Source organism: Paramisgurnus dabryanus, chromosome 18, assembly GCF_030506205.2.
Source record: "Paramisgurnus dabryanus chromosome 18, PD_genome_1.1, whole genome shotgun sequence".
Taxonomy (NCBI): Eukaryota; Metazoa; Chordata; class Actinopteri; order Cypriniformes; family Cobitidae; genus Paramisgurnus; species Paramisgurnus dabryanus.
Window position 1 is genome coordinate 3,519,573 of NC_133354.1, and position 27,701 is coordinate 3,547,273.

Consider the following 27,701-nt stretch of genomic DNA (forward strand, 5'->3'; position numbering starts at 1 on the left):
TTAACCAGTTCTGTATCCTTTAAACATTTTAATAGTTCCTCACGTATTTTATAATTCCTTCTCCTAATATTTCCTTGAGTGAAAAACTACTAACACCCCCATCCTTTAGTAACTGAACTAGTTCAATTCTTTCTCTGTTGTATGCTATACATTCTAGTAATATATGCTTTACTGTTTCTGGATATCCACATTTATCACAATTACCAGTTTCATGTTTACCTATTTTATATAAACTTTGATTAAGTGCTGTATGCAAAATACTTAACCGGATGAACGAACACGACAATGTACTTTATATAATTTTTTATATACGGTGTATAATGTTTTAAATATACTGTTTAAAAAAAAATCAATACCTTTACTGTATAAAATACACAGTATACAAAACTATTCATTTTTATATATTTTTTATTTTATTTTATTTAACAAACTAATTCAAAAATTACAACCCAAATACCAATCTACAAAGATAGATCCACCTTTAGACATTAGTTTAGGAACTATTTACACTACATTTTTTTCAACTACAAAAAGTTTTTCAAAAAATAATTACAATTACAATCAAAATGTAAAGACAGATTTACGAAAAAAAATTTGTATAATTACATTTAACAAATCTTTCACCTTTTTATTATATAATCATATATATACATACACACATAAAACATCTATGACACATTTTTATTTTTTATGAACGTGGGCATCTTGTGGTGTGATGATATTTGTTAGAGGTATAAATGCATATTTCTCATGCATTTGTTCTTACTTTGCATATTAAATATTACATAATTGGAGAACAGTGTTTTATGGCACCATTCTTAAGTGCATTAAAAAATTACAGTAACACAAACACTGCTGTATAGCTAAACATACTCCTTAAAGAATTTCAAAAATTCCATATGGATTGATCTTATTAAGAACATCAAAACTGTACTGTACAACAAAAAGGAATATGAACAAAAAGCCAAAATACACAATGTATTTTAAATAAAAGTAAACAGAAAAAGTTTAAGTAAACATGACTTGATGTGTTCTGTAAATTAAACACACTTTGATCACAACTGGTCCAAACTCTTCTTCAGTCAGGTTACAGAATTTGACAACAGGTTAAGACAAAGAACAATTGTAACAGGTTTTAGGCACTAGGTGGTGCTCTTGTGTAAGAGTTTGGCTGTATGACATCTGTTATTGTGTATTCAATGCAGGGTCCAAGTGTTTTAAAGCCCCTCCCACAAGGTGCAGGCTACCTGTGATGAGGATTTGTATGTTAGCCGCCTCTCTCAGTTGTGCGGCTTTTGCATTTATGCTAGGTTTAACAGGTATGACACATTTGTTAGGGTCAGACAGGACAGAGTCTCTTCCCTGACTGATCCACTGGAGAGCGCTGAGGATGCAGGGAAACACCAATGTATCGCAGTGTCTTTCCGCCATCATTGGCAGACCGCCCCCGATCAAAAGCTCTGCCTCCGGTTTCTCCTCCTGGCCATTCAGAATGCGCCAGCTCTGCTGGTTGTCCAGGCAACGGGTAAGCATGTTTTCCACAGACACATTAAAGTTCTGCTGGTCTGAAAGACACAATATTACCGCTTTTAATGCAACGAAATAAAAAAAAGATTATTGGAGAGATTTCATCACATCTGCATTATTAAATCCAACTGCAAACATCTCTTACCTGCATTACAGGTCGCTATGGTTTCGGTGATGTTCGGACAGAACACGGCAAAGTCGAAATGACAGTGCTACAAAACAAATCATTAGCACAAAAAATTACAAAATGTAAACATTATTATAAAGTCCATTTGGTTCAATATAACAGAATGATCAATGTGTGAAATAATTATTTACCACAAGTAGTTTAAGCATAGCAGCACAGTCTCTCTCTCCTGTCGCATTAAATAAGAGGACCCTCACCACCGGACCCCTACGAACACACAGAACAACACAAACACATTTATTATCAATCTGCTCTCATAAAATATTTAGGATGCGTGCATAAAGTTAAGCAACCAATCGCAAAGCTATTTTTTTCTACTTTAGTATTCTAACACAGTCAACTAAACTGATTTATTGCAGTGTCCAATATATACAGACCACTCCAGTATTGACTTTAATCATCATTTCTAGATATATTGTGACCATTTTTGTTGAATATTAACAAAAGCAAACTTCAGAAGTGACCCAACAGCAAATTTTAAAGAGTGAGAGCATGACAAGACCCATGAAATGTGTTCCTAAAATACATGTAAAAAATGTAGTATTTCATTGTGAGAAATTAAAAGGTTTTCTATCTAGTACTTAAGATAAAAAACTGCATCTTTAAATAAATGCAAATAAAAAAAATCACTTTAAGAAATTGCCAGAAATGTTGTCTGTAGTTGACAAAATGAAACAAAAATTATAATTTTACTTGAATACATACAAATAAATAGTAATTTTTTTATATCTTCATTGACCATTACATTTTTCTATTCACTAAATTTGTCATTGATAATAAAGAGACACTGTTTTAACAGGGTTCCCACACCTTAGTTAACATCAAATTCAAGGACCTTTCAAGAACTTTTCAGGTCCAATACCCTCAAATTCAAGGACTAAATGTGGGGACACATTTCAAGTGAGGGCAGCGTTACATTGTGTTACCTTTAAAGATACATTGTTACAGTTCCCTTTTGAGGGAACTCGCGCTGGATCACTGCAGTGACACTTTGGAGACGCCTCCAGGGGTAAGTGCGTTTGAATGTGTATATCAAATTAAACCAATGGTGAGGCTTAACGACAAAGACAGGGTGACGCGGGAGCCAGGAAGTATATCGCTATCTAAAATATTGCAAAAGACGGCGTTACAGGAACGCAGGAAGTATGGCAAGGGAGATGCAGCGTCTCGTTCCCTTATCAGGGAACAACAGTTACAGACGTAACCCGAGACGTTTTCATGTGTCAAACACAACTATGCTAAAATAATTTTGGTATGAATCAACATTCACATACAGAAGATATAAGCATTTAAAGCAAACAGTTTAGCACGTGAACTTTTAAAGTCTAGAATTTTTATGATATTATCCTACACTACACCGGGAATAATAAGGTTTTTTTTTCAGAAAACTTCTTGCATAAAATAGATTCAAGCACTTTCAATGACCTGTATCTATGTATGTATATATTCAAAAACTTCCCAGGCCATTGGTCCAGGGAATTTTTTCCGCCCAGATTCACAAACTTTCAAAGATTTCAAGGACCTGTGGGAACCCTGTTTTAAACAAAAGGCTGACAGACGGTAAAATGACCAAACATAATTTACTATTTAACATCACGTTACGTTACACAGCATCACTCCGGCCTGCAGAAAAGTCTTAGTTAAACTGAGGTGTAAGGTGTCATGTAAATATCATTCAAGTAAATAAATATTATACATAACGAATTTGTATTTTGCTTGACTAATTTTCTGGTATCTCTGCATGTGTGTTATATCGGCCACATTGCTTTCTCAATATCAGCATCGGCCATAAAAACATATTAGTCAACCACTCATTTTAAAACTAACAGAAAGGTTTTCTCACTCTGCGTTCTCCTCATGTTGTGTTGCAACCTCATTAAACCAACGGACACAGGCCTGCATGCTGCGGGTGGTGTGAGCTCCATCCAGAAAGTACGTCAGGGGTCCGTGTTTCAATGTCTGATTACGTCCAGGACACTTCGTCTCCATAAGACCTGCAGACACATCATAGATTACAGCTGCTGGATTCACCAAACCCTTACAGAGGCTGTTAACCCTAATTCACGAGTATGCCATATCAACAAATCTGATAAACAATAAATCAGATGACACCGTAAATGTCTGACTCATCATATGAAGTGTTTTGGGACCTTTGATCATTGCAGGACTGGGCTGAAACGCTGGAGCTGGATTCAAACCATTGAACTCCACTGGAGATGAAGCAGGATCTGAAAAAACAAATTAACAAACTGATTATTTAATATACACACGCATACGATAACTCGCACAGAAACAGACCGTCCAGATCACACACCTGTGAGAAAGCGTCTGTGTAACCAGGCGTGTGAGAGCTGTAAGGCCAGAGAAGCATTACAGCGTTGATGATGTCCGGCTAAACCCAATGCAAGCGAACCTTCACTTTTATACTCGTCCAGATCAGGACAAACTGATAGTGAACACTGATGGGACAAACACAGAGCGAGAAATCAACATGAATACTGTGTGAATTGCTGCAGGTGTATTTGGATAAATTTACAGTGCGCACCCCAATTTCTTCTGCTCTCTCTTGAAGCACCTTCATCGAATCATCAGGCTGTTTCACTGTGAATGCAGGAACTCCAGGCTGGACAAACCAGATCAGAGATCTTTATCAGACGAGCCTTACAGTCTATTCAAAGTTATACTTTTAATAGTTTGAATTTAAGTCATACGTTTGTCTTTCTAGAGCTTTGAAACTGTACAAATACCTTTAAATATGCTCAGTTACATTTATGCATTTGGCAGATGCTTTTATCCAAAGCGACTTACAGTGCATAACATAATTATCTGTATGTGTATTCCGTGGGTTCGAACCCATGCAAGGGCACACACATGCAGTCTTACCTTAAATATTCCTCCTTTTTGCCATGCAATTTTCTCAATGGTATCTCCCAGTATGCTGGTGTGATCTATACCCAAAGATGAGATCCCACACACCCAAGGCCGCCTTTAAAGAAGGACTTCAATTAGATAAGCATTTTAATCATTGCTTTTTAAGTGGCAAAAAGTTACATAATAAAGGATCATAAAAGTAAAATCATAAAGGATCCATTGTGAATAGGCTTTATGCCCAGCTGCACTACTTCCTGAACTTCAGCCAGCTCCTTGTTTCCTGTCTGCCATTATTGGACAAACTGATTTATCCAGATGTGCCTGACCTCAGTAGTCACAACAACAATAATCAGACACACCTGGATTAATCAGTTTGTCCAATAATGGAAGACAGGAAACAAGGAGCTGGCTGAAGTTCAGGAAGTAGTGCAGCTGGGCATAAAGCTTATTATAATCATGAATAAATGATCGATTGTTACGTGTGGTCAGTCAGATATGAACCATAAATAAAGGTCAGCAATTGGTTCATTTCAGAGGAACGTGCCACGCTTTAATAGGGTCACAATAACGATCAGCATAAACTAACACAGTGCAAAGATAAAATCAGATCTGTATGCAACACATGAAAGGGAAATCACTTTAATATTAACAAATCACCTGCCTGATAATGTTAGTGCAGTCATACGCCCCACCGATCCCAACCTCGATCACGGCCAAATCCACCTGCACAGAGTTAATAAAAAACATCCATGAGTCAGAAAGTGTAATGATCTTTGAAATAAACAGCTCAGATCAAATCACTGTGTCGGTAAGCGTCAGCTTTAAACTTTTATGTGTGGGTATCAGGTGTGTCACTATTAAAATCTTGAACTTTGATATTAAAACATGTACTGAAGGTCCACAAACAGAAGATGAGAGTATTAACAGAAGTGTAAGGTTGCATTGTAACAGGTTTTGTCTGTAAAAGAAACCTGTAGATATACTTTGTAACTTTGTTTAGCACTTTTCATATCATTGCCTCTTTAACTGTGCATTCACACCAGCCACGGAAGAGGCGGCAAGCGCGGATGATTTACATGTTAAGTCAATGCAAACACGCGATTAGGCATCCTGCGGCGCGGTACACGCGGAAGCCGCGGGGCGTTCCGCGCGAATTGAGCGTTGCCGCGAGAAACGCGCGAGTTCAAAAATCTGAACTTTGGCGGATTAAGCGAGTAAACTCAAAATGTTCAAGCGGCAAACTGGACGCGGTTCACGCGTTTTTGCCGCCTCTTCCGCGGCTGGTGTGAATGCACAGTAAGACGAATCACTTTGTTTTCGTTCTTATCACTTTTGCAATAAAGAGTCACTTTGTATACAAGCATCTTGTAAATACCCAAAAATGAACTAACAGACTCACCTTCTCCTGGAGGAACACATGGAAGGATAAGATTGTGAGAAAGCGAAAATATGCAGGCATGCTTCCTCCATGAGCATCCTGTAAGGTCAAAGGTTTAAACAACCATTATCACATCAGTTTATATATCAATTTTTACAGCCGTGCTGTATTAATTTATCTACTATCAGTGTCTGCATGGGTACAAACAAATGCTATTGTGATTTTAAGACCAGAGCTTTCAGATGTACATCTAACACATTTATATAAACTTCAGTCTCACCCTCGTCTCCTCCAGTCGTCCGTACACCTGCCAGAAATATTTTGTGAAGAGCTCTTTGCCGATTGGCTTCCCGTTGATTCGGATTCGCTCTCTCACTTCAACCAGATGAGGAGAACTACAGTGAAACAAACATAACACAGATCACAAAGATTAAGACTACATGCACAGACTCAGTCCTTTTCGATTCAAGTTTTACTGTATAAAGCTTTTCATAATGCACAACGCAGAACTTAATTTAAATTAACTTTAAAGGCGATTTTCTCAATATAAAGACTTTTTGCACCCTCAAACCATAGATATTGTCCTAGCTTATTTATTCAGCTTTCAAATGATGTATACATCCCAATAAAAAAATCTTACCCTTATGATTGGTTTTGTTGTCTAGGGTCACATTTATGGTGATTGTATTGTGAAAACAACATATGTAAACATCTGGTGGGATGATGGTTTAAGCCTTATATCTTATTTTTATCACCTGCGAGGTCAACAGTAGTTTAAATGGACATTCATCAGATAGTGACACATGTGCTACAGTCCACAAGCATGCAAAACCTTTGAATTCTTGCCGCTAACAATGGTCAATCATTAAGGATAATTCAATACTCTCACGTGTTAAAGTTTAACTAAGAAAAACAAATAACCGACTGATTACATCAATGATATAACAGTACTGACACACACACACACACATAGATTGACACGAGTTGTTATTTAAAGGGGCAGAGAGATTAAAGTTCATTGTGAACTACAATCATTTTCAGTTTGCTATACATGTGTGTACAAGTTTACAGTGTTATGCAATGCTTGCGTTGATTTCAAAAACAGTCACTCCCATGCTCACAAAAGTAAACAACAAATCTCTTTCATAGCCAAAAACAAAATGTAGGGGTGCACCGATACATTTCTCCATACCGATATTCAATAACTTAGAATGACATCTACCAATACCAATACATATCGATAGTTTTGCTTTTTACCCTCCGTTTCAAATTATTACTTAATCCTAGAAATGCAAAGCTTGCAAACTGAAACTATATTGTGAACAATTGGATGATGTCTGAAAGTAAGAAAAATGCTTTTATCGGTTGACACAGATTATAGCCGATATATCGGTGCATCCTTAATTATTAACAATACCTGTAAAATCCTGTGCGGAAGCCATGATTTCTCAAAATCTGTTCTGTGAAGGCACATGTTGAACCCTGGAAGGTCAACAAAAAAATATAGCATCAGTTTACTGTACATTAAACTTCAATTTCAATGTGTTTATGTGCCACATACACAGGATACAACTTGCAGATAAGTTCTTTACCTTTCCTTTTGTCCCCGTTACATGAATGATATTAAGTTGATCAAGTTCTTCTACCTGTGGATACACAAAACAATCTGAATGATTCTTTACAAACAAGGACAAAGGAACAGATTAAAAAGTAAAAATAGAGTCCCAAACAAGTCAAGATGATAACAAACTTGTTTTTAGTGGATGTTTTTTAGTTGTACACTATTTTATTATTGATATTAATAAACATAGTTGTGGTTGATACCTTGAGACCGGCTCGCTGAAGAAAGCCTCTCATGGCCTGCAGCTGGATTTGAGGATGACCCCTCTCTCTCTTCACCTGTTCAAGTGCACTGGCGTTTGTCTGCAGGGTGTTGAGGGTGCACACTGCATCCTAAAGGTCACCATGCAAAACACAAAGATGCTGATGATGGTAATAGCGTTGTTGTAGCTTCATTGTTATAGCATTATCACATAGAGATTTAATTCTCAGGAAACACACAAACCTAATCAAATAAAGAATCTTGTGGCATATTGTGGCTTTAACTCATGGGACATAAACCCAGCTCAAAGGTTTATAATAAAATTAAATTTTATGCTTGATGATAAGCTATTTATTTTTGCTTATTACAAAGACATTTTGGGAGCAGTCGATGTCCAATAGTCTGGAAAGTGTCCAAAAGTGAAAATGGTTATTTGCTTCAAAAACAGCACTGAACTTCTGAACCATTTCATAAGATTTTGTCAATGTTTAGCCATAATATTTGTGTACAGGCTGTCATGATGAATACTGACAGTTCTGACAGCTGGATGCTAAATTTGTCTTTTTGCTGAACATAATTAGGTAGTGAAAGTGATCAGGGGGATCATTTGAAATTTAAACAGCATAAGGCAATATTTGGACCCTCCATGCTTTATATCATAAGAGCAAGTGTGCTCACAACAATATTGGGAACCACAAAATAACAGAGCAAAATAAATTAATTTGACATTTTTTATTAATTGTTATTCTATAATTAATTGTAAACAATCATGTTAATAAAAATTTGAATAAAACTTAGTAAGGTTTTCAACTAAGTGCGTCACCTGTATTTCCAAGATATAAAGCATAAAGATCACACATTAACTTGGGTGATTTGTTTAATCCTTTCTATGGCTGCCTGTATACTAAGCACATGGCATGACTGCTTAATGCTAAATACTGTACATGTACCTCCATTTAGTGCACTCAGTAGTGTGCATTCACCTCAAAATAGCAGCGCGCATGATCGCGTGCGCTTATTATCGACACGTGCAGATTTCGCGGAAAAGCGCAGATGCGTTACTGTCCAGATGATGTAACATCTATAAAAGCTGAATCAGCCATATGTTTAAAAATAACCGCATATCGCTTTAATTTATTCGGTGTGTCAAAGTCGAAGATCAAATTTTAAAACGCGACTTGAACTGAAAATATTTTGCATATATTGCAAATTCGTACAGTCAAATATAATTTATTGCATTTGCTTGCTTACCTGATACTCCATTCTTCGGAACCGCGGAGCAGCTTCGGTGCTGGAAAACCTGAGTGACAGTTCGGTGATTCGGTTGCAGTGTCGGTGACGCGCCAAGTTCTCAGGCGCGCGTAAACGCTCCAGCACGCGGTAAAGGCGCATCATGATGACCGACAGCGATGCAGGAAGCAGCACCAAATTTGGGGAGTTTTCCTGTCAGTCTAAAACTCTGGCGTCATGCCACACCTCCGTTTTGCCAACCATACAGATAGCCCTACTGTTTGTATTTTTACGAGTGACAGTTTAGTGAACTCGGTTAAATTGATAAAACTCTCATTCTAATTTGTAATGCGATATAGTAAAAATATATTTTACAAAGCATGCCAGCACGCTGCAAAGCGGTTAGTTACAGTAAGTTACCACAAGGCATGGGTTAACTATTCCAGCAGCTGTCGTTGAGCTCACAGCTGGCATCTTGTTTTACCCGGGATACATCTTATTAATCTCAGAAAAAGATGTCGTATCGGAGAGATGCATGTCGAAATAAAAAACAGTATCAAGCCACTGAAATGGCTCACGTGCCAGCTGTCTTCTTGAGCTAGCGCTAGCACGCACCGTACTGCGCATGCGTGTTCTCACTCATTCATAATATTCTGGCGCCATCTACTGGTAAATATTGGATAGGTCGGATAAAAAGGTTGTCTAAATTCGTTTTTATTTATGGTACTAAAAAGTATTTAGAAGAATACTACGGAAATTTCACGGCACATTCCCTAAAACAATGACTTTACAACGATTCCCTGCCTTTAATAAAATCATCAATATATTGATTTTTCTTCAAAAATGGAAAATTAATATATGCGAAATACATTTTATAAAAAGTAGTAAAGCTTAATTAAAATTTGCTGTTGAAAATATATTTAACCTGTTATGTTTACAGGTTTGTAACATACAATGTATTTGTATTTTTCTTACGAGGTGAGGTGAATATAAATGCTTTAAAATGGAATTATTTTAAATATATATTTAAGAAATTGCCAAAAAGTGTGAAAATGCTAAAAAAGTGAAAAATATTTTTGTAATCACATTTAAAAAAAAAAAAAAACATTTCAGTACATATATTTTTCGGGCATTTTTTTGTATATTTTGAAATATATTAAAAAATTATGTTTTCTGTATTGGAACCAAAATATTAAAGTAATTTTACTATAGTGAAATGGTGAGATTTATGGTGTTTTTAAACCTTGCCATAGTAAATATTAAAGCATAAAGCATATATAAATAAATAATGATTGTATGTATGTTAAAGTTGATGAAACATTCACAATAAGAAACAAACTCTTTAGGAAATGTTAAACCAGGCTGCTCAAAATTGCTTCTTAAAATCTGCATTCTTGAATTTGATTCAAACTTTATTTTCTAGTTCCTTTGAATATTTTTTGTGTACATGTGATCTGCTTTTGTTCAAGAAACAAAAACCGTAATGTCGCATAATGACCACTAGATGTCAGTAGATGACAGTGGGTTATTCTCTAATACTGTTGAGATACCATAGTAAATATTATTGTATTTGCCGACTACAGTATTTTTTTATGTGAACTGATACAGACCGACAGACATATCTAACAACATGTTTCATCGTCGTTTTTATTTTTTTGACGTGGACGTTTCGAACATCTTGTCAAAAGTTTTTAGCTTGTTAACAAGCAGATACCATTGCATTTTATGAGTATAGGACAGTTGGTGTCTGTTGCAATCCGTGATAAAAGCCACATATCACAAGATGAAAGTGACTGCTAATGAAATCTGTCCAAGCGCGTGGTGACGTTCAGTCCACTGTACGTAATTTAGTGACGTAGCTTTGGGTAATCCATTCGCGTGATGAGATCCATTCGTTACTAAAATGGAAAGAATGTGGATCTGAACTTATCTTTTTCTTGGACGAGACCTGTCCCGTGATAGAGAGCAATTTAAGCAATACCTAGCCATCCTTGTCCATTTGATAGAAAACGCAACTTATCTCTGTCAAACACGTGGGTTATAGAGATTTCAGGGCACATGTAAAGAAGGATTTGGTCAGAAAGACACAGAAGGGAAAGGGAATGTGAATAAAGATTACAAAGACACAGTGTCCTTGGTTTAGCCTTTGGGATTTTATCCAGATTAAACTTCCTTAAAGTTCCTCTAAGATTCAGATACCTTTCCTCTTTAGTCTGTGCCACCTTGACCTTTGAGGTCAATTAATATTTAGAAACCATACTGCAAAAATAAATATTTTTTAAATATATTTCAAAAAATGGCAAAAACAATATATGCGGACGGGAATATGTCTACAAAAATATATTCTTCACCCATATATTTTGGCCATTTTTTGTATATTTTGAAATATATTAAAAAAAATAAATACATTTTACAACATTAAAAAATATATTTTGCCCTCCATATATTTCAATCCAAGGAAATATACAGTTTTAAATATATTAAAATTAAATATAGTTTCAACGTCAAAAAATATACTTTATAAAAAATTGGTATTTAGCAGCATAGCCTATATTTAAAATATATTTTTGTAAATGATACATTTTTGCAATATGTGATTATAATTAGAAATGTATTTGCTTGCCCTTGAAATACATTTGTAAATATATGTTGATATATGAAAAACTAAATATATTTTCAAATTCAAATATATAATAAATTTAGCATTATTTTCTTAAAAAAAAAAATGTATTAAGCATGTATTTAAAATATATTTTTGGCCAAATATTTTTTTTTTTTTTGCCGTATGATAAGTATAAGGTATCATGCATGGCCATAGCATCTAAGCACAAATCTTATAATTTAAGGTGAGAAGCTTGTTTAAGTCTTAACAATAAGTATAAATAATAGTAATAGCAATGCAAGCATTGTTGTTTGTATTTTATACATAACATAATAAAGTGTCTGTAAGTGTGTTATTCTAGGCGTTATACCTATTACAAAAAGCATGCATGCAGGAAATATCTATTTGCAAAACCTGCAAATAGATATTTCCTGAATGCATGCTTTTTGTAAAAAAAGTGAATGAAATATTTTTGGGTGGTTTCCCCAACAGGGTTTATCCTAGTCCCAGACTGCATGTTTGATCTGCTTTAATTTAAAATCGTCTTACACTAACAGTTTTTAACATAAATTGCATCTTAAAAACAGTATTGTTTTTGTAAGGTATGTTTGTAAAAACTACTTAAATATCCTAATATAACTCAGACCTAGTCTTGAATTAAGCTAAACCCTGTCCAGGAAAGTTGACACTTTCCCTTTGAAAGTTAAGTGGAGTGAAAATGTCTCTATGATCAAAAACACAGTCATTTTAATGCATCACACCATCAGAATGATCCGTTTTTATAATCGCTTTAATTTGCCTGTCATGTCACAAAGTCACAAGGTGATTCCCTTTTACACAACAGCGATTAACTGCAAATCTCATCATTATTGCCTTTAGCATCACCTTCATAATAAGAGCAAATACAATAAGAGTCACCAGAAGAGAGAAGGGTATAATAAATACAGAAAACAAAAACATCTGTGTCGAAAAGAAATGACTTCTATAAAAACCTGCGAAGGTGATATCGCACTTCTCTCCTTAAAAACGCACAGACAATTTAATACAATCAAAAGAAATACAACTCGTGGAAGACATCATTGATTCGAGATAATTTGCTATAAAAGATCTATTTACAAACACTGACTTGTGTTTCTATATTCAAGTTTTAATGATTGTTGATCATTTCATGCATATTTCAAAATATACTACACCTAATTTGCTGACTGATTGTATAGCAGTGTTGAATACAAGCTTTAATAGCAGTTACATAAAGGAAGTTTGCTCAATGCTGTGCTTCCATGTTCCACTTTAAATATTGAGTCCATACAAAGAGGAATTAAACTCCTGTCAAAGTCAGTAAAAAAGACGTCTTTATCTACATTAATTCTTCTTTAAAAAAGCTCACTGCTAAAAAATCCAGAAAATAAAATCATCATAATCGATTACTGATTAATCACAGTAAATGCATGAAATCATATTGCAACACATCTGTTCAAAGCATCTCATTCATCCCATCAAATCAACATCACACTGATTTTAAGATCTGTAACGTACTGCATAGAGAAATGTGTCACTCAAACACAGAGTGCCTGGCACCTACAGTGAATTAAGAGGTAGAACTAGAACATTATATTCATATTGAATGTTTCCCATTATAGGAAACAAATACATCTTTAAACTCAAGTGTCTTGTTAAGTGCAGGAAAGATTTCAGTAAAGTCTATGAACTACATTTTCCCTTACTGGGAAAAAATTATGACCATCATTGTGGTTCAGTCATATGTAGTACCGGTTTTGAGATTCACAAACACAAACAAGAAAGGTATAAAAGAAGTGAGATGCTGATATTTGTTCTTTGATACATGCAGATTATTTGATCTTTCCATGAAGCACAGATTTTGGCCAAAAGAAAAAGAAAACTCAAACCACAAATATTCATCATTCAATCAGATTGTACATAAGACTGATTACGACATCATTGTGTGATTACGACATCATTGTGTCATTAAGTCATCATTCTGTGATTACGACATCATTTTGTGATGACGACATCTTTCTGTGGCTACGACATTATTCTGTGATAATGACATCATTTTGTAATTATATCATCATTCTGTGGCTACGACATCATTTTGTGGTTACGACATCAATCATTCTGTAATTATGACATCATTCTGTGGCTACTACATCATTCTGTGATTATGACATCATTCTGTGATTACGACATGATTCTGTGATTACGATATCATTCTGTGATTATGATATCATTCTGACATCATTTTGTGATTATGACATTATTCTGTGGTTACTACATCATTCGGTAATTATGACATCATTCTGTGGTTACGACATCATCTGTGATTATGACATAATTCTTTGGCTACGATATCATTCTGTGATTACGACATCATTCTGTGATTACGACATCGTTTCGTGATTACGACATCGTTTTGTGATTACGACATAACTCTGTGGTTATGACATCTATGCTATCTGTCTAATAAAATATTGTGGTTCTAAAAGTTTGAAAAGTATTCATAATTGATCAGAAGATGAAAAACATAAATTCATAAATGTCTGGACCCACAACCGAAAACTAACACTTAAGTGACAATATCTTTGTTTTAATGACAGTAATGCTAGGAAAAACATCAAGATAAAGACACTTGGAGAAGTAAAAGCAATAAATAAAATTGACTCTTTGGTAAAGAGCATGTGCAGTTATTGATTTTAGTGTTTAAATGTATTCTGTTGAGATATGAAGAAAACTCAAATCCTGTTTTAACAGGAATCTGAAAGACTAAACCTTCTGAAGGCCTTTCTTAGGAGTTTATCGTTTCTGAGTGTTTAAAGCGACGTTTCCGTCGTCTGAGATTTCCAGAAGAACTTCTTGTTGTCAGGGTTCAGATCGATTCTAATCTGAGGCACAGTCTTCTTAAATAGGTTTAAATTCTGACTAGGAAAGAAAAATGGGACTTAGATGTGTATATGGCCACAAAACACACAAAAGACATGAATTACTGTATCCTACAAATATTAATTTAATACACACAGATTTACCTACACGGTCATGGAAGGGGAAAAGTGCTTTCCATCAGTATGGAGTGAGGAAGGACGTGGATTTACTTCCTTTAAAAAAAGAAAAGAAATAGACGGTTAATATAGGCACAATGCAGATCAACAGAAGGTTTAAATGTGTTATGATGCTGCTGAAAAGGAGATTTAATAGGTTAATAGTTGGAAAACAGAAAGAGTTGAAAATGTTATGACTTATTCACAGTTAAAGTCAACATGCCAGGCTATTTCACTTTCAAATTGTGAAACTGGATATGCAACGTTATATCTATTTTACATTTATGTATTTGGCAGATGCTTTTATCCACAGCAACTTTCAGGGCATTCAAGTTATGCATTTTATCAATATGTGTGTTTCCTGGGAATCGAACCTACAACCTTTGTGCTGCCCTACAGATTGAGCTACAGTAACGCATTTTTTAAATCTTTGTACATTATTTTTTTTAAACATTGGCACCAGTGAATAAGACTACAATATCGATACTGATGTTGACTTTAACACATATATATGCAATTACATTATAATGATCATCATCATCTGTTATAAGATTATTGATCCACACCAAACCAGAAAGCCAAACAGGGAAAGTTGTGTTTGTCAGGAGCAAAAGGAAGAAAGCTTGAAAGTTGTTAGAAACAAGACGGTGACGGTTGAGACCCGTACATGAGGTCGAGGGAAATCCGGTGTGTTTACTTACCGGCTGAGGGCTCCTCCCCCAGCATTGGCTTCTGTTCCATCATCTCCATTGAGATTTTTATACTGGGAACATTTTCAATGGCTGGATAATCCGACTGTGAACGCAGCGGGTGGGATATTCTTACTACTACAGCTTTAGCATAGTTTCTATTAAGCACGGTAAACACACAACAAACTAACTCACGTCGTTCGCCTCGCTGTCAATGGATCCTTTCTTTTTCTTTGTCTTTTTATCGTCCTCCTTCTTCTTCTTTTCCTTCTCAGGCATGACATCATCCAGGTAACCGAGATCATGCTGAGAGAACAAGTAATCCATGGCCTTCCTGACCGCCACCAACGCAAGAATCTAAAAACAACATAGACAGAGATCTCAGAATCACACAGATTGACAGACAGACATAGATAAACAATAGATAGACAGATAGATAGACAGACAAATTAATAAACAGAGGTATAGATATGGATGGATGGATGGAAAGACATACAGACAAACAAACAGACCGATAAATAGATAAACAGACAGGTAGGTAGATAGACAGACAGACATGGACAGTCAGAAAGACAAACAGATTAATAGACAGACAGAAAGACAGGCAGACAGACATAGATCGATTGACAGGCAGACAGATAAATAGAAAGACAGACGACATAGCTAGATAGATAAATAGAAAGTGGTGTTGCTGTTGGTAGATGGATAGACAGACAGATAAATAGACAAACAGACAGACATAGTCCGATGGACAGACAGACAGACAGACAGACAGACAAACAGAGGTATGTATGGACGTATGGATGGACGGACAGTCAGTCAGACAGACAGATAATAGACACACAAACAGGCAGACAGACATAGATCGATGGACAGACAGACAGACAGAGGTATGTATAGATGGATGGAGAGATGGATGGAGGGATTGATGGACGAACAGTCAGTCAGACAGACAGACAGACAGATAGACATAGATAGATAAATAGACAGTGATATAGATAGATAGATAGATAGATAGATAGATAGTTAGATAGATAGATAGATAGATAGATAGATAGATAGATAGATAGATAGATAGATAGATAGATAGATAGATAGATAGATAGATAGATAGATAGATAGATAGATAGATAGATAGATGGACAGACATATAGACGTATGTATAGATGATGGATGGATGGATTGATTGATGGATAGAAAGATAGACACTGATAAATAGACAGACAGATAAATAGACAGAGGTATAGATATAGATGGATGGATGGATGGAAAGACAGACAAACAGTCAGAGCGATAAATAGATAGACAGGTAGGTAGGTAGATAGATAGATAGATAGATAGATAGACAGTCAGACAGACAGACAGACAGACATAGATAAACAATAGATAGACAGTCAGAAAGACAAACAGATAAATAGACAGACAGAAAGACAGGCAGACAGACATAGATCAATTGACAGACAGACAGATAAATAGATAGACAGACAGAAATAGATAGATAGATAAATACACAGTGGTGTTGCTGGTTGGGTGGATGGATGGATAGACAGACGGATAAATAAACAGACAGACAGACAGATCGATGGACAGACATACAGACATAAATAGATAAATAGACAGTGGAATTGCTGGTTGGATATATGGACAGACAGACAGACATATAAATAGACAAACATAGATCGACAGATAGACAGATGTATGTATAGATGGATGGATGGATAGACAGATAGATACAGAGGTGTAGATGGTGGGATGGGTGGAAGGACAGACAGAGGTATGTGTGTATGTATGTATGAATAAATAGATAGATAGGTAGGTAGATAGATAGACAGACAGACAGACAGACAGACAGAAGTATGGATGGATAGATGACATAGAGACATCCAGACATATGAATAGACATAAAGCCACACAGTTTTGAAACTTTTCCCACGCTTGCACGTACAGCTTCATGTTTGTGTGTTCATCGCTCGAAGAAAATACTCACCATAACAGGAAATATGATGGCTGCTACTGTAGACTTCAGTATCCACAGAAGAGCCAAACAGAGCACCTGTGTGCACGACATACAAACATGTGGTCATCATATAACACATACAGATTAATGCTATACATCATGTGACCACACACACACACACACCTGTATGAAGGTAAAGAGATGAATGCGTCTGAGCGGTACGTGTCTCAGGTAGATCAGATCTGGCTGATGTTTGGCTGGCATCAGCAACAACTGCAGGCGATCCATAAACTACATACACACATAATATACAATCATTATTTATTTTTCTAGGTTGCTAAGGTGTCCCTATACCATCTATAGTCTTTATATTCTGTAGATTAGTATTAACAATACTATGACTTTGAAAAGCTGTCCTGAAATCTCCAAGGTTTAAAAAGCCATTAGATGTATTACACTGTAAACTAAACCTAAATTATATTGACATCGAGTTCTGGAATCTTTTAGGTTCCCAGGCTCCAGTGCAGATCTGGTACTCAGTAGGATTAGTCTTTTACTGCCAATGGGTAACATGATCCTCCTAAAGACACATGAACCCACCTGTACACCATTGAGAGAGGCCACGCCCATGTAGAGAAACACACCATACAGTACAGGCATAGGAATGAACTGTTGAAACACAATATGACAAGATTACTACAGTTAGTCTTTAAGCACATAAAAGTGTTAGTGTGAGTCACAAAATCAAAGGTTAAAGGAAGACAAAAGTCGTCAGCAGACACACCAGATATCGATCAAAGCAAACACCTCACAATGAAACAGAATTTGTTATGTTGACACAAAGCTATACGTGAATCTTTGTTCCCACAAGAGCACACAGAGCGTCTCTATATACATCTGACATCTTGCAACAAGTGTTTTTCCACTTAGAGACCAACAGCCTCTAGCAAGTCAGGTTAAAAAAAATAATGTCCAACAGGGGGCACAACGGCAACCAAACATGTCCCATGATTATTCTTTTGGACTGATACTATGGTGCGCTCTCATAGTTTTTTAAAGATGTGTCATACACTGTACATCTGTGAAACTCAGGCCAAAGTGTCATAATCTAATAATGAGATCAGGACCATCAAATTTTTATTTGACATTGATTTTAATCTTTGCCTTGACTTTACTCAGTCAATATTAAAGATATCAAGATTTTATTTTTACAGACTGGTCTTTAGATTATTTAGGATGAAGCATTGAATCACAATAAACTACTTTAGCTGGGTTTTTACAGGCTGTTCCAGATCGGTGTAACAAAACTAGCAAAAATGCCCATATCTTCAACAATCAAAATCCTTCCAACTTTAAGATAGATAGATAAATAAATAGACAGACAGAAAGACAGACAGACAAACAAACAGAAAGACAGACAGATATAGTAGATAAATAGACAGACAGACAGACAGAGACACATAGGGACAGACAGAAAGACAGACAGGCAGATAACAGATATAGTAGATAAACAGAGAGACAGAAAGACAGACATAGACAGACAGACAGATAGATAGACAAACTGAAAGATAGACAGACAGATAGAAAGACAGACAGTCAAACAAACCGAAAGATAGACAGACAGATAGAAAGACAGACAGACAAACAAACAGAAAGACAGACAGACAGATATAGTAGATAAACAGACAGACAGACAAAGACACATACGGACGGACAGACATAGATAGATAAATAGACAGACAGACAGACAGACAGACAGACAGACAGATAAACAGATAAACCGATAGACAGACAGACAGACAGACAGACAGACAGACAGACAGACAGATAAACCAATAGATAGATAGATAGACAGACAAGACAGATAGACAGATAGACAAATCAATAAATAGACAGACAGATAGAAAGACAAACCGATAAATAGACAGACAGATAGATAGACAGACAGATATATAGATAGATAAACAGACAGACAGACAGACAGATAAACAGACATATATAGACAGACAGATAGATAAATAGTCAGAAAATTGAAATGCTTATATTCTGTGCTGTTCAATTTTTTCTATTTGCCATTTCACCAAAAAACAGTGAGTTGAGAATCAGATTACAGACTTGAAGTAATGCACAAACCTTCAGAACAGGTGCCATGAAGACAGACAGACCCGTCAGAATAAACACAAGTATTCCTGTCACTCTCTGCTCCCTACAAGAGAAAAAATCAATCATGACCCAAAGTCAATCTCAATCCACATCATGTTATCCTGCTATTACCTATTTAATACCCGTGTGATAAAAATCTAAATATTTATTACATTTCCTAGTACATTTTTGAACATTTATAATTCTCATTGAAAATATGTTACGTTGGCCTATTTGCAAATCCATACAAACTGGAGAGTGCTTTCTAAGGGCATCGCTAGGATTTCGTTTGGTTGCAGGGCGTTGCCACACAGTTGCTAAGAAAAGGTCCAAATTAAAAGATTAAACTTTATAAATATGACTCTTTCATTGTAACTACACAGATGTTTTCACCTGTCTCTTCATCGTAATCATACCTCCATGTGAAGTGCACCTGTCCTGAGGTTTCAATTATGTCAAGTTAACGTTTAATAGTCAGAGATAAATGTTCATATACATCTCTAACTGCAGCTGAGGTTTTCATACTTTGACTAAAGTTTTGTCTCACCTAACTCCCAAAAATTTGGGCTGTTCACCAGGTGCCGACGTCTCCGTTTCCATCTTTAGGGAGTCTAAGTGGGCAATGGAGATGACGGTGGCCGCCACGTACCAAGGCAGTCCCATGAACGAGCACACGATAATGAGAATAGAGACCCAGAACAGATCCAGATGGTACCCAGCCCCCTTCTGCACTCGGGTGAAAATATAACACGAGCGTTATCTATGATATATAATTCTTTAAATCACACATGCATGTCAAATAAAATTCCTTCTTATATGACAATAATAGCGGTGTGCGTGCAGTAGCGGTCAGTGTTTACACCATGATTAATCCCAAATAAAATTCCATCACATTCCCTGGAATTAGTTTAACATGTGACATCGGCACATATGTACCGTAAGTTTGTGTTCCTTGCGGTTGACAATGACGGCTGTGATCTGTTGGTCCATGAAGATGAGGATGGTGACCAGGAGAGCAGGTAAGCTCGCCGCCAGGTACACCCACCAGGGGTTTCCTCCAAACGGTGGAACAAACCAGCCACGGTGTGGACTTGTCGGCTGTGTATACGGGAAAAAACATGCGAATATATTAACAATATGACATCATAAGCACATGAATGTGCATTTATGTTATGTTCTGGATTATAATATATCAAATATAAAAGCAACAGATTATATCCCCTAAGCGTGTGTCAATAAAGATTAGTCTGGGATATAATAACTAGATAATACTTATAAGCACCATGTCCTGTGTGTTTTTGAGCAGGTGTGCACACGAATTACAGGTTCAAAGAACTTCAATGAGTGGTTTTGATGTTAATATCATACTATTAAAGGATTACTGGGAAATCACACAGATTAAATCCATTTACAACACACACGTACACACCTTGAATTCACTTGGCACTATTAATTTGGGTGTATCCACACCGACCAAGGCGTCCACTCCGCAGAAGATCAAGATGGCCAGAATAATGGCGAAATCGCTGATTAGTTTGCGAACCTGTGAAAGTGTAAAGATTTAAAAGTCGATTATGAGCATGCATTTTTTTCTTTGCAATTATTTTCGTAGTATAGCGTGTCCCTGTGAAGTCACCTGAGTCCAAAAAAGCAGTGAAGATTATAATCTCTAAATCCATAATCTCTAATTAGTGAAGATTAAGGGCGACTAACAATTTTTTAACGAGCACAAAATCAGATTGATAACAAGCTTGCATTTTTGTACGGATCAAAGCTGACGATTTTCCATAACAGGTGCCAAACCAAGAGCGGTTTAATTCAAAAGCAATGACTTTCAGGTACAGCTCAAAGTCTCCGTTCGTGTTTGGACAGGTTGTGTTATTCCACCGAGGATAAAACGACATCCTCACGGCAACGCTAAAACAAGATTAATCTCCTCATTAACGTGTGATGTTGACGTGTGCGTGTACCGTTGTCGGGAAAAATCTGCTGGTTTTGAACTTCTTCAAACCCATGGAGCAGGTGTACGTGCCAAAGAAGAGGATGAAGGACATCAGCGTGATATCGGGGACATAATCACAGGCTGGACCAATCAGCTGTCCTCCAAATTCCAAACAATCGGAGCGTGTCAGCGATGACCACGTCGCATTCATGTGCTCCTGCGCAAACACAGGGAGAGGAGTATTAGTGATTGCTGGGCAACGGTAATTCTCATCCTTATCATTAACTAGGCAATAGTGGTTGCTCATAACTAATCCAAGAGTACAGGTGCATTGTGGGTATCTCACACACTGTTTGTACCTGACCAGTGCTGTTCATCAGAGCTTCAAGTTTCTCCATGTAGATAGCCGAATTGTTGCCTTTAAAAGAAGGACATTTTTAAGAAAATTATTAATTAAGAGCAATTTTAAATTTGTAAATTTTTGTGAACGAAAAACCAGTCACTGTTCGTTAACTCTTATTTACTTTCTCTCACCGTCTGGAGGATTACAGTGACATCCGTACTGGGTGACGAGATCCATGTTGTAGTCGGAATTGATGGGGTGATAATGTGCCAGTTTGAGCATTTTCTTGATAGCGTCATAGATGAAGATGAAGCTGATGAGAGCAGAAAATCCTTCCTCTGTGAAGCGCGTGAAATACTGCACCAGAAAACTGGCATCTGTGGCCACCAGGACAAGACACATGAACCCCGACCACAGGCCGATCCACAGACGAAACTCCAGATAGTCAAACTCATGATCCCTACACCAATGAAAAGTGACATGAGAAACAATCAGAAAATCACAGTTAAGGAGTAAAGCAATGAACTAATGAGATAAAAATAAAAATAAATTAACAGCCTTCATAGGCAGCGTAATGGAATTCAGTTTGAAATATAAACATAGAACGCCTTGGTGATAACTAATCCCATATATGAAAAATACAAAACCAATTGTTTTGCTGTAAATGCAATAAAAAGGTGTAAAAGTGAAAATATAACGAAAAAATTTTGGTTCCAAAACGCAATAAACGTTTAAAACATTTTAAAAAAATTATAGTTACAACCAAATTCAGTATTGTATCAGGTCAGTATTAAAAAGTAAATTCTTAATTTTACACAAAATCTAATATCCGCCATGTTATTCTGTCATCACCCTTTTTTCCCAAAACGTGATAAATGCCAGTCCTCCTTCTCTGCAGAATGCAATAAATCTCTTTGACCAATCACAGCGCACCATTCCACGCAGTGTAAACAACAATGGCGGAGCATTAAATACACACTTAATCCTAGTTTTCCTCATCTACTTTGTACTTCGTGATCAACAAACAAACAAAAACAAAATAATACTTTTGATGTTATTGATAAACCTGTGGTGGTTTTCTGTAACGAGGAAGAAACGTAAGCCATTAAAATCGAATAATTTACGCAAGAGGCACCCGATAGACGATAAAATGCCGGCTGTTGCTTGTTCTCACACGACAGCATCAATCTTCTGTCATGCTAACACATTGACCCAATAGGATCTTATAAAAAACTTGCCATAATTTTACTCAAAGTCAACAAAAATCGAGCAGGACCAAACATTTTACAGCTGATCGGTGTCGAAAAAGTTTAGCGACGACGTCCCAAGGATGACAGCAGCAATGACAGTGTTCGTAATATATAGGTAAATGTTTTGATTAATGCAATTAATGTTTAGATTTTTATTCAGTGTATACCACTACTCAACTAAATGAATATAACATGGCAAAGATGAATGCACATTTATATATTGATTCAATAGATTTATAGCATTTTGAAAAAAACTTGTCATTGATTTAATGCATTTTGTGGAAAAAAAATATTCAGTTTTTATAATAAATCTTTGAAAAAAATCACTGTAAAATTATGCACTGCAAAAATAAAATTTCAAGAAAAAAAATTCTTAGTATTTTTGTTTTGTTTTCAGTAAAATACCTAAAAATTCTTAAATTAAGATGCTTTTTCTTGATGAGCAAAACGACCCAAGAAAATCAAAAAGTCTATTTTTTGACCAAAAATATCAAATTTAAGTGATTTTGTGAAAAAAAACAAGCAAAAAAATATTTTCTTTAATTAAGTGTTTAAGAAAAATGTTCAAGATGTTTTTTCTCACCCCATTGGCAGATTTTTTTTGCTTGTTTTATGCACAAAATCACTTAAATTTGATATTTTTGATCTAAAAACTAAACTTATTTTCTTGGGTCATTTTGCTCATCAAGAAAAAGCATCTTCATTTAAGAATTTTTAGATATTTTTACTGAAAACAAGACAAAACTACTAAGAAATGTTTTTGTTTTTGTTTTTTTTTTGTTTTTGTTTTGTTTTTGTTTTTGTTTTTGTTTTTTGTTTTTTGTTTTTGTTTTTTTTTTGTTTTGTTTTGTTTTGTCATTCACTGTGTGGTAAGGAAGGACAAAAGGGAGGGAAAAAATATATATATATTGTGTCAATTTTGTTGTGTTACTTGTATGATAGTAATATGAAAAATGTCACAATAAAAAGTATTAAAAAAAAAGAAATGTTTTTCTTGAAAATCATTTTGCAGTGTGGGTTTGAAATGTGATGTTATTTTAACCTAAAAATGCTATGTGAAGGTTTGTAGAAAATAGTGGTTTTCATCTTGTCACTTTCTTGGCATAGAAAACACATTTTTACCCAAATTAGTCATAATGGATTTATTACTCTTCATATATACCATGAAATATACAATTACTGTGAAATAAAATGACTCTGTGAAATGGATTTTCATATAAACATAGAGCGCCTTGGTAATAACTAATTCCATATATAAAAAGTCAATGCCAATTTCTAGCTGGAAATGTAATCAAGAGGTGTGAAATATAATGTGAAAGTGAAACAAAAAAGTAAAAATATAACGGAAAATATGTACCGTGAAATATACTGTTACCGTGAAATAAAATGATTTTTAGTCATACCGCCCACCCCTATTTCTCGCTATCACAATTCTGTAAATATGACTCAGCATTTTAGCTGGAAACCCTGAACGTGATAAAGTCTAGCAGACGGAGACATGAAATCTGACTCAATTATTCATAATGGAACATAAACAGAGAAACATGAACCATGAAAGAGAGAGAGAGGGAGAGAGAGAGATTCACATATTGACATGCATACACGACTACTGGACCTTGTCGTAAAACAGAAAACAATAAGAAGTATCTTAATCCCAGATAACTCAGAACATTTTGTTCCCAGTAATGGTGCTTGATTTGTTCAAGAATAACGTGGCATATCAATGACAAAAAAATCAAGCTCCAATACAACCAGACCTTTATCAAAGTGAAACAGTAGTTACCTTTTATCATTTTCTAGATTTATCAGCTACTGTGTCCCAACCATTACATCAGTATATACGTCAAAGCCTTGACGTTTTTCTAATGGAAATGGCATTTAAAGGGAAACTCCACTTTTTTGAAAATATGTTCATTTTCCAGCTCCCCTAGAGTTAAACATTTTATTTTTACCTTTTTGGAATCCATTCAGCCGATCTCTGAGTCTGGCGCTACCACTTTTAGCATAGCTTAGCATAATCCATTGAATCTGATTAGACCATTAGCATCGCGCTCATAAATAACCAAAGAGTTTTGATAGTTTTCCTATTTCAATTTTTACTCTTCTGTAATTACATTGTGTGCTAAGACCGATTGAAAATTAAAAGTTTGTGAATTTCTAGAGCGATATTGCTAGAAGTTATACTCTCGTTCTGGCGTAATAATCAAGGACTTTGCTGCCGTACTAAAAATCGCAAACTTTTTTTTTCTGCCAGTCTTAGTACACAGTGTAACTCCAGAAGTTTTAAATAAGAAAAATATCGAAAATTTTTGTTCATTTTTGAGCACGATGCTAATGGTCTAATCAGATTCAATGGATTATGCTAAGCTATGCTAAAAGTGGTACCGCCAGACCCGAAGATTGGCTGAATGGTTCCAAAACGTAAAAATCAAATGTTTAACTCTAGGGGAGCTGAAAAATGTTCCTATTTTCAAAAAAAGTGGAGTGTCCCTTTAACTATGGTAAGCCACTATGGTAAAATCATGTCTCTCATGGCTTATTGCTTTATTAAATACTTCTATATGAATGTGTTTTTGTACCCACTTGCTGAAGTTAAACAGCAGACGTTCAAAAACGAGAACGGGCCCAGTACTGCTCAGGATGGTAAGGGGTTGACCCGCTAACAGACAGAAGACGACACCAGTTAACGCCGTACCGACAAAACTCTCCAACACGCCCTGTGGAGAGAAACAAAGAGAGATTTACAAAACATATAGGAGCAGGGAGTGACCGTAGAAAAGAAACCAAAGTAATCTATTTAAACGCTTGTCTTGTAAACTCGAGCGATTCGACCGACGTCAGCTATTTTTTGAGAGCACACCTGACATCTCAGATCTAAAACTGCTTATTTAGACAAATTCTGTTTCCAACACAAACTACTGAAGCTTTCTCTTATTCTGTGTTGCTTGCTAAAGCAATATCCGTAAATAAAAAAATCCCATAAATAATCAAGTTACCAGTTTAATAACATCAATCTATAATACACTGACATACGATTTTTATTTGACACAGGTTTAAAAGTAAAGGCAAATGTCACAAAAACAGCTTCCCTTGCTTAGAGGGATTTCACAAAAGTGTATTTGTGTGATGTGATATTTGTGGGTGTAATCTGAGGGTTTTTTTTAGCTGATCCTCCTTAGCCTACCCATATAAATAAACTGCTAAATATACGCACAACTTTGCACTCAGCGCATGTGCCGGCACAATCCTGTGACTATATATACACACACATGCTTATTCGGGAAAAAACACGTATTACTGTCCCTCAGTATTACACAACGTGCAACAGATAAATTTGATCTTGCACTACACAGATTTTTATCCAAACCCAATTGCACCTGTCACCGACTAACAACTGGCCATTCACGGTTCATGTCTGTGACTATTAAAAAAGCGGGACAATTCCATTCATTTGGACATGAGAGATACACACAAGACTTAGATGTGGCTTTTAAATACCTGGACTTGTACATACAATGTAAGCTTCAAAATAAGCTTACATTTGCTAAGCCCTACTTTTGGTACAAAGCACAATATGTTAACATGCTCAAATACAGAAATGCTTTCTTAATAAACTGTTTAACCTGCATGTTTTCTGTAGCGTCTCCCAGCAGTCCCCCAAAAGTGATGGCGTTAGTTACGGTCCCCAGATAAATGAACAAGATGGCGGACAGAGACTGAATGTTCAGAGCATCGTAGAAGTCACTTGCGAAAAACGGGAGTTTCCTTTTGACGTCCAGAATTAGACCGCCACAGAACCTGTAATAAAACAAGAAAACAGAAGTTAAAGCAGCTCCAGGTCCACTGTGTCAATTTTAAGCGGCATTTAGCGGTGAGATTCAGAGTAAAAAAACAACGGCACAGTCTACAGCTCACCCCTCCCTTTCGAAACACATAGAGAAGCTACGATAGGCGCCACAGGACAAACATGGCATCGTCTGAGACAACGTAGTGACAAAACGCGCTAAATAGAGCAGTATGTCCATTTAGGGCTACTGTAGAAATATGGCGGCGCAAAATGGTGACTTCCATGTAAGGGGACCCGCGGTGTATGTTGATAAAAGCGTCTCATTCTAACACTGCAAAAAATCATTTTCAAGAAAAAAAAATCTTAGTATTTTTGTCTTGTTTTCAGTAAAAATATCAAAAAATTCTTAAATTAAGATGGTTTTTCTTGATGAGCAAAACGACCCCAAAAAAAATAAGTCTCGTTTTTAGTCAAAAATATCAAATTTAAGCGATTTTGTGCATAAAACAAGCAAAATCTGCCAATGGGGTAAGCCAAAAAATGACTTTCTTACTTGGTATTTTTGTCTTGTTTTCAGTAGAAATATCTAAAAAATCTTAAATCAAGATGTATTATCTTGATGAGAAAAATGAATTAAGAAAAAAGTCTAGTTTTTAGATAAAAACTATACAATTTAAGGTAATTTGTGCTTAAAACAAGCAAAATTATCTGCCAATGGGGTGAGAAAATTTTGCTTAAATTAAGTGATAAACAAAAAAGAAAACTTATTTTTTCTCACCCCATTGGCAGATATTTTTGCTTATTTTAAGTTTAAATTTACTTAAATTGTATAGTTTTTGTCTATAAAATACTTATTTTCTTACGTCATTTTGCTCATCAAGAAAAAGCATCTTAATTTAAGAATTTTTAGATATTTCTCCT

General features: G+C 35.7%; 2 protein-coding genes across 13 annotated transcripts in view; both read right to left on the minus strand.

The window, feature by feature from the left end:
• Positions 1–963: 963 nt before the first annotated feature.
• On the minus strand, positions 964–9,622 carry fpgs (folylpolyglutamate synthase). 2 transcript variants are annotated; one of them, XM_065243869.1, is made up of 16 exons: positions 9,436–9,622; positions 9,037–9,292; positions 7,788–7,916; positions 7,556–7,609; positions 7,381–7,445; positions 6,244–6,358; positions 5,985–6,062; positions 5,247–5,308; positions 4,598–4,700; positions 4,260–4,337; positions 4,029–4,173; positions 3,865–3,942; positions 3,558–3,708; positions 1,846–1,921; positions 1,673–1,739; positions 964–1,565 (listed from the first exon to the last, which is right to left on the minus strand). In XM_065243869.1, the coding sequence occupies exons 2-16, from the start codon at positions 9,178–9,180 to the stop codon at positions 1,186–1,188; spliced, it is 1,725 nt and encodes a 574-aa protein (XP_065099941.1). In that variant the 5' UTR covers positions 9,181–9,292; positions 9,436–9,622; the 3' UTR covers positions 964–1,185. The 2 variants fall into 2 exon arrangements, with proteins under 2 accessions (XP_065099941.1, XP_065099940.1); XM_065243868.1 differs by having other exon boundaries at positions 9,037–9,622.
• A 2,767-nt stretch (positions 9,623–12,389) lies between these two features.
• Positions 12,390–27,701, minus strand: part of slc4a4b (solute carrier family 4 member 4b) — a 56,931-nt gene continuing 41,619 nt past the window's right edge. For 2 of the 11 annotated variants that reach the window (XM_065243866.2, XM_065243857.2), the window contains 16 exons: positions 26,617–26,791; positions 25,577–25,710; positions 21,935–22,203; positions 21,760–21,818; positions 21,429–21,617; positions 20,888–21,001; positions 20,395–20,556; positions 20,006–20,184; positions 19,450–19,522; positions 17,917–17,985; positions 17,500–17,607; positions 17,347–17,412; positions 15,555–15,716; positions 15,372–15,465; positions 14,659–14,727; positions 12,390–14,554 (listed from right to left, as the gene is read on the minus strand). In XM_065243866.2, the coding sequence (XP_065099938.1) occupies positions 14,693–14,727; positions 15,372–15,465; positions 15,555–15,716; positions 17,347–17,412; positions 17,500–17,607; positions 17,917–17,985; positions 19,450–19,522; positions 20,006–20,184; positions 20,395–20,556; positions 20,888–21,001; positions 21,429–21,617; positions 21,760–21,818; positions 21,935–22,203; positions 25,577–25,710; positions 26,617–26,791 (1,888 nt within the window). In that variant the 3' untranslated portion in view covers positions 12,390–14,554; positions 14,659–14,692. Of the gene's footprint in view, positions 14,555–14,658; positions 14,728–15,371; positions 15,466–15,554; positions 15,717–17,346; positions 17,413–17,499; positions 17,608–17,916; positions 17,986–19,449; positions 19,523–20,001; positions 20,185–20,394; positions 20,557–20,887; positions 21,002–21,428; positions 21,618–21,759; positions 21,819–21,934; positions 22,204–25,576; positions 25,711–26,616; positions 26,792–27,701 lie in introns of those variants that run through there. The other 9 variants (XM_065243862.2, XM_065243855.2, XM_065243860.2 and 6 more) reach the window with 8 other exon arrangements.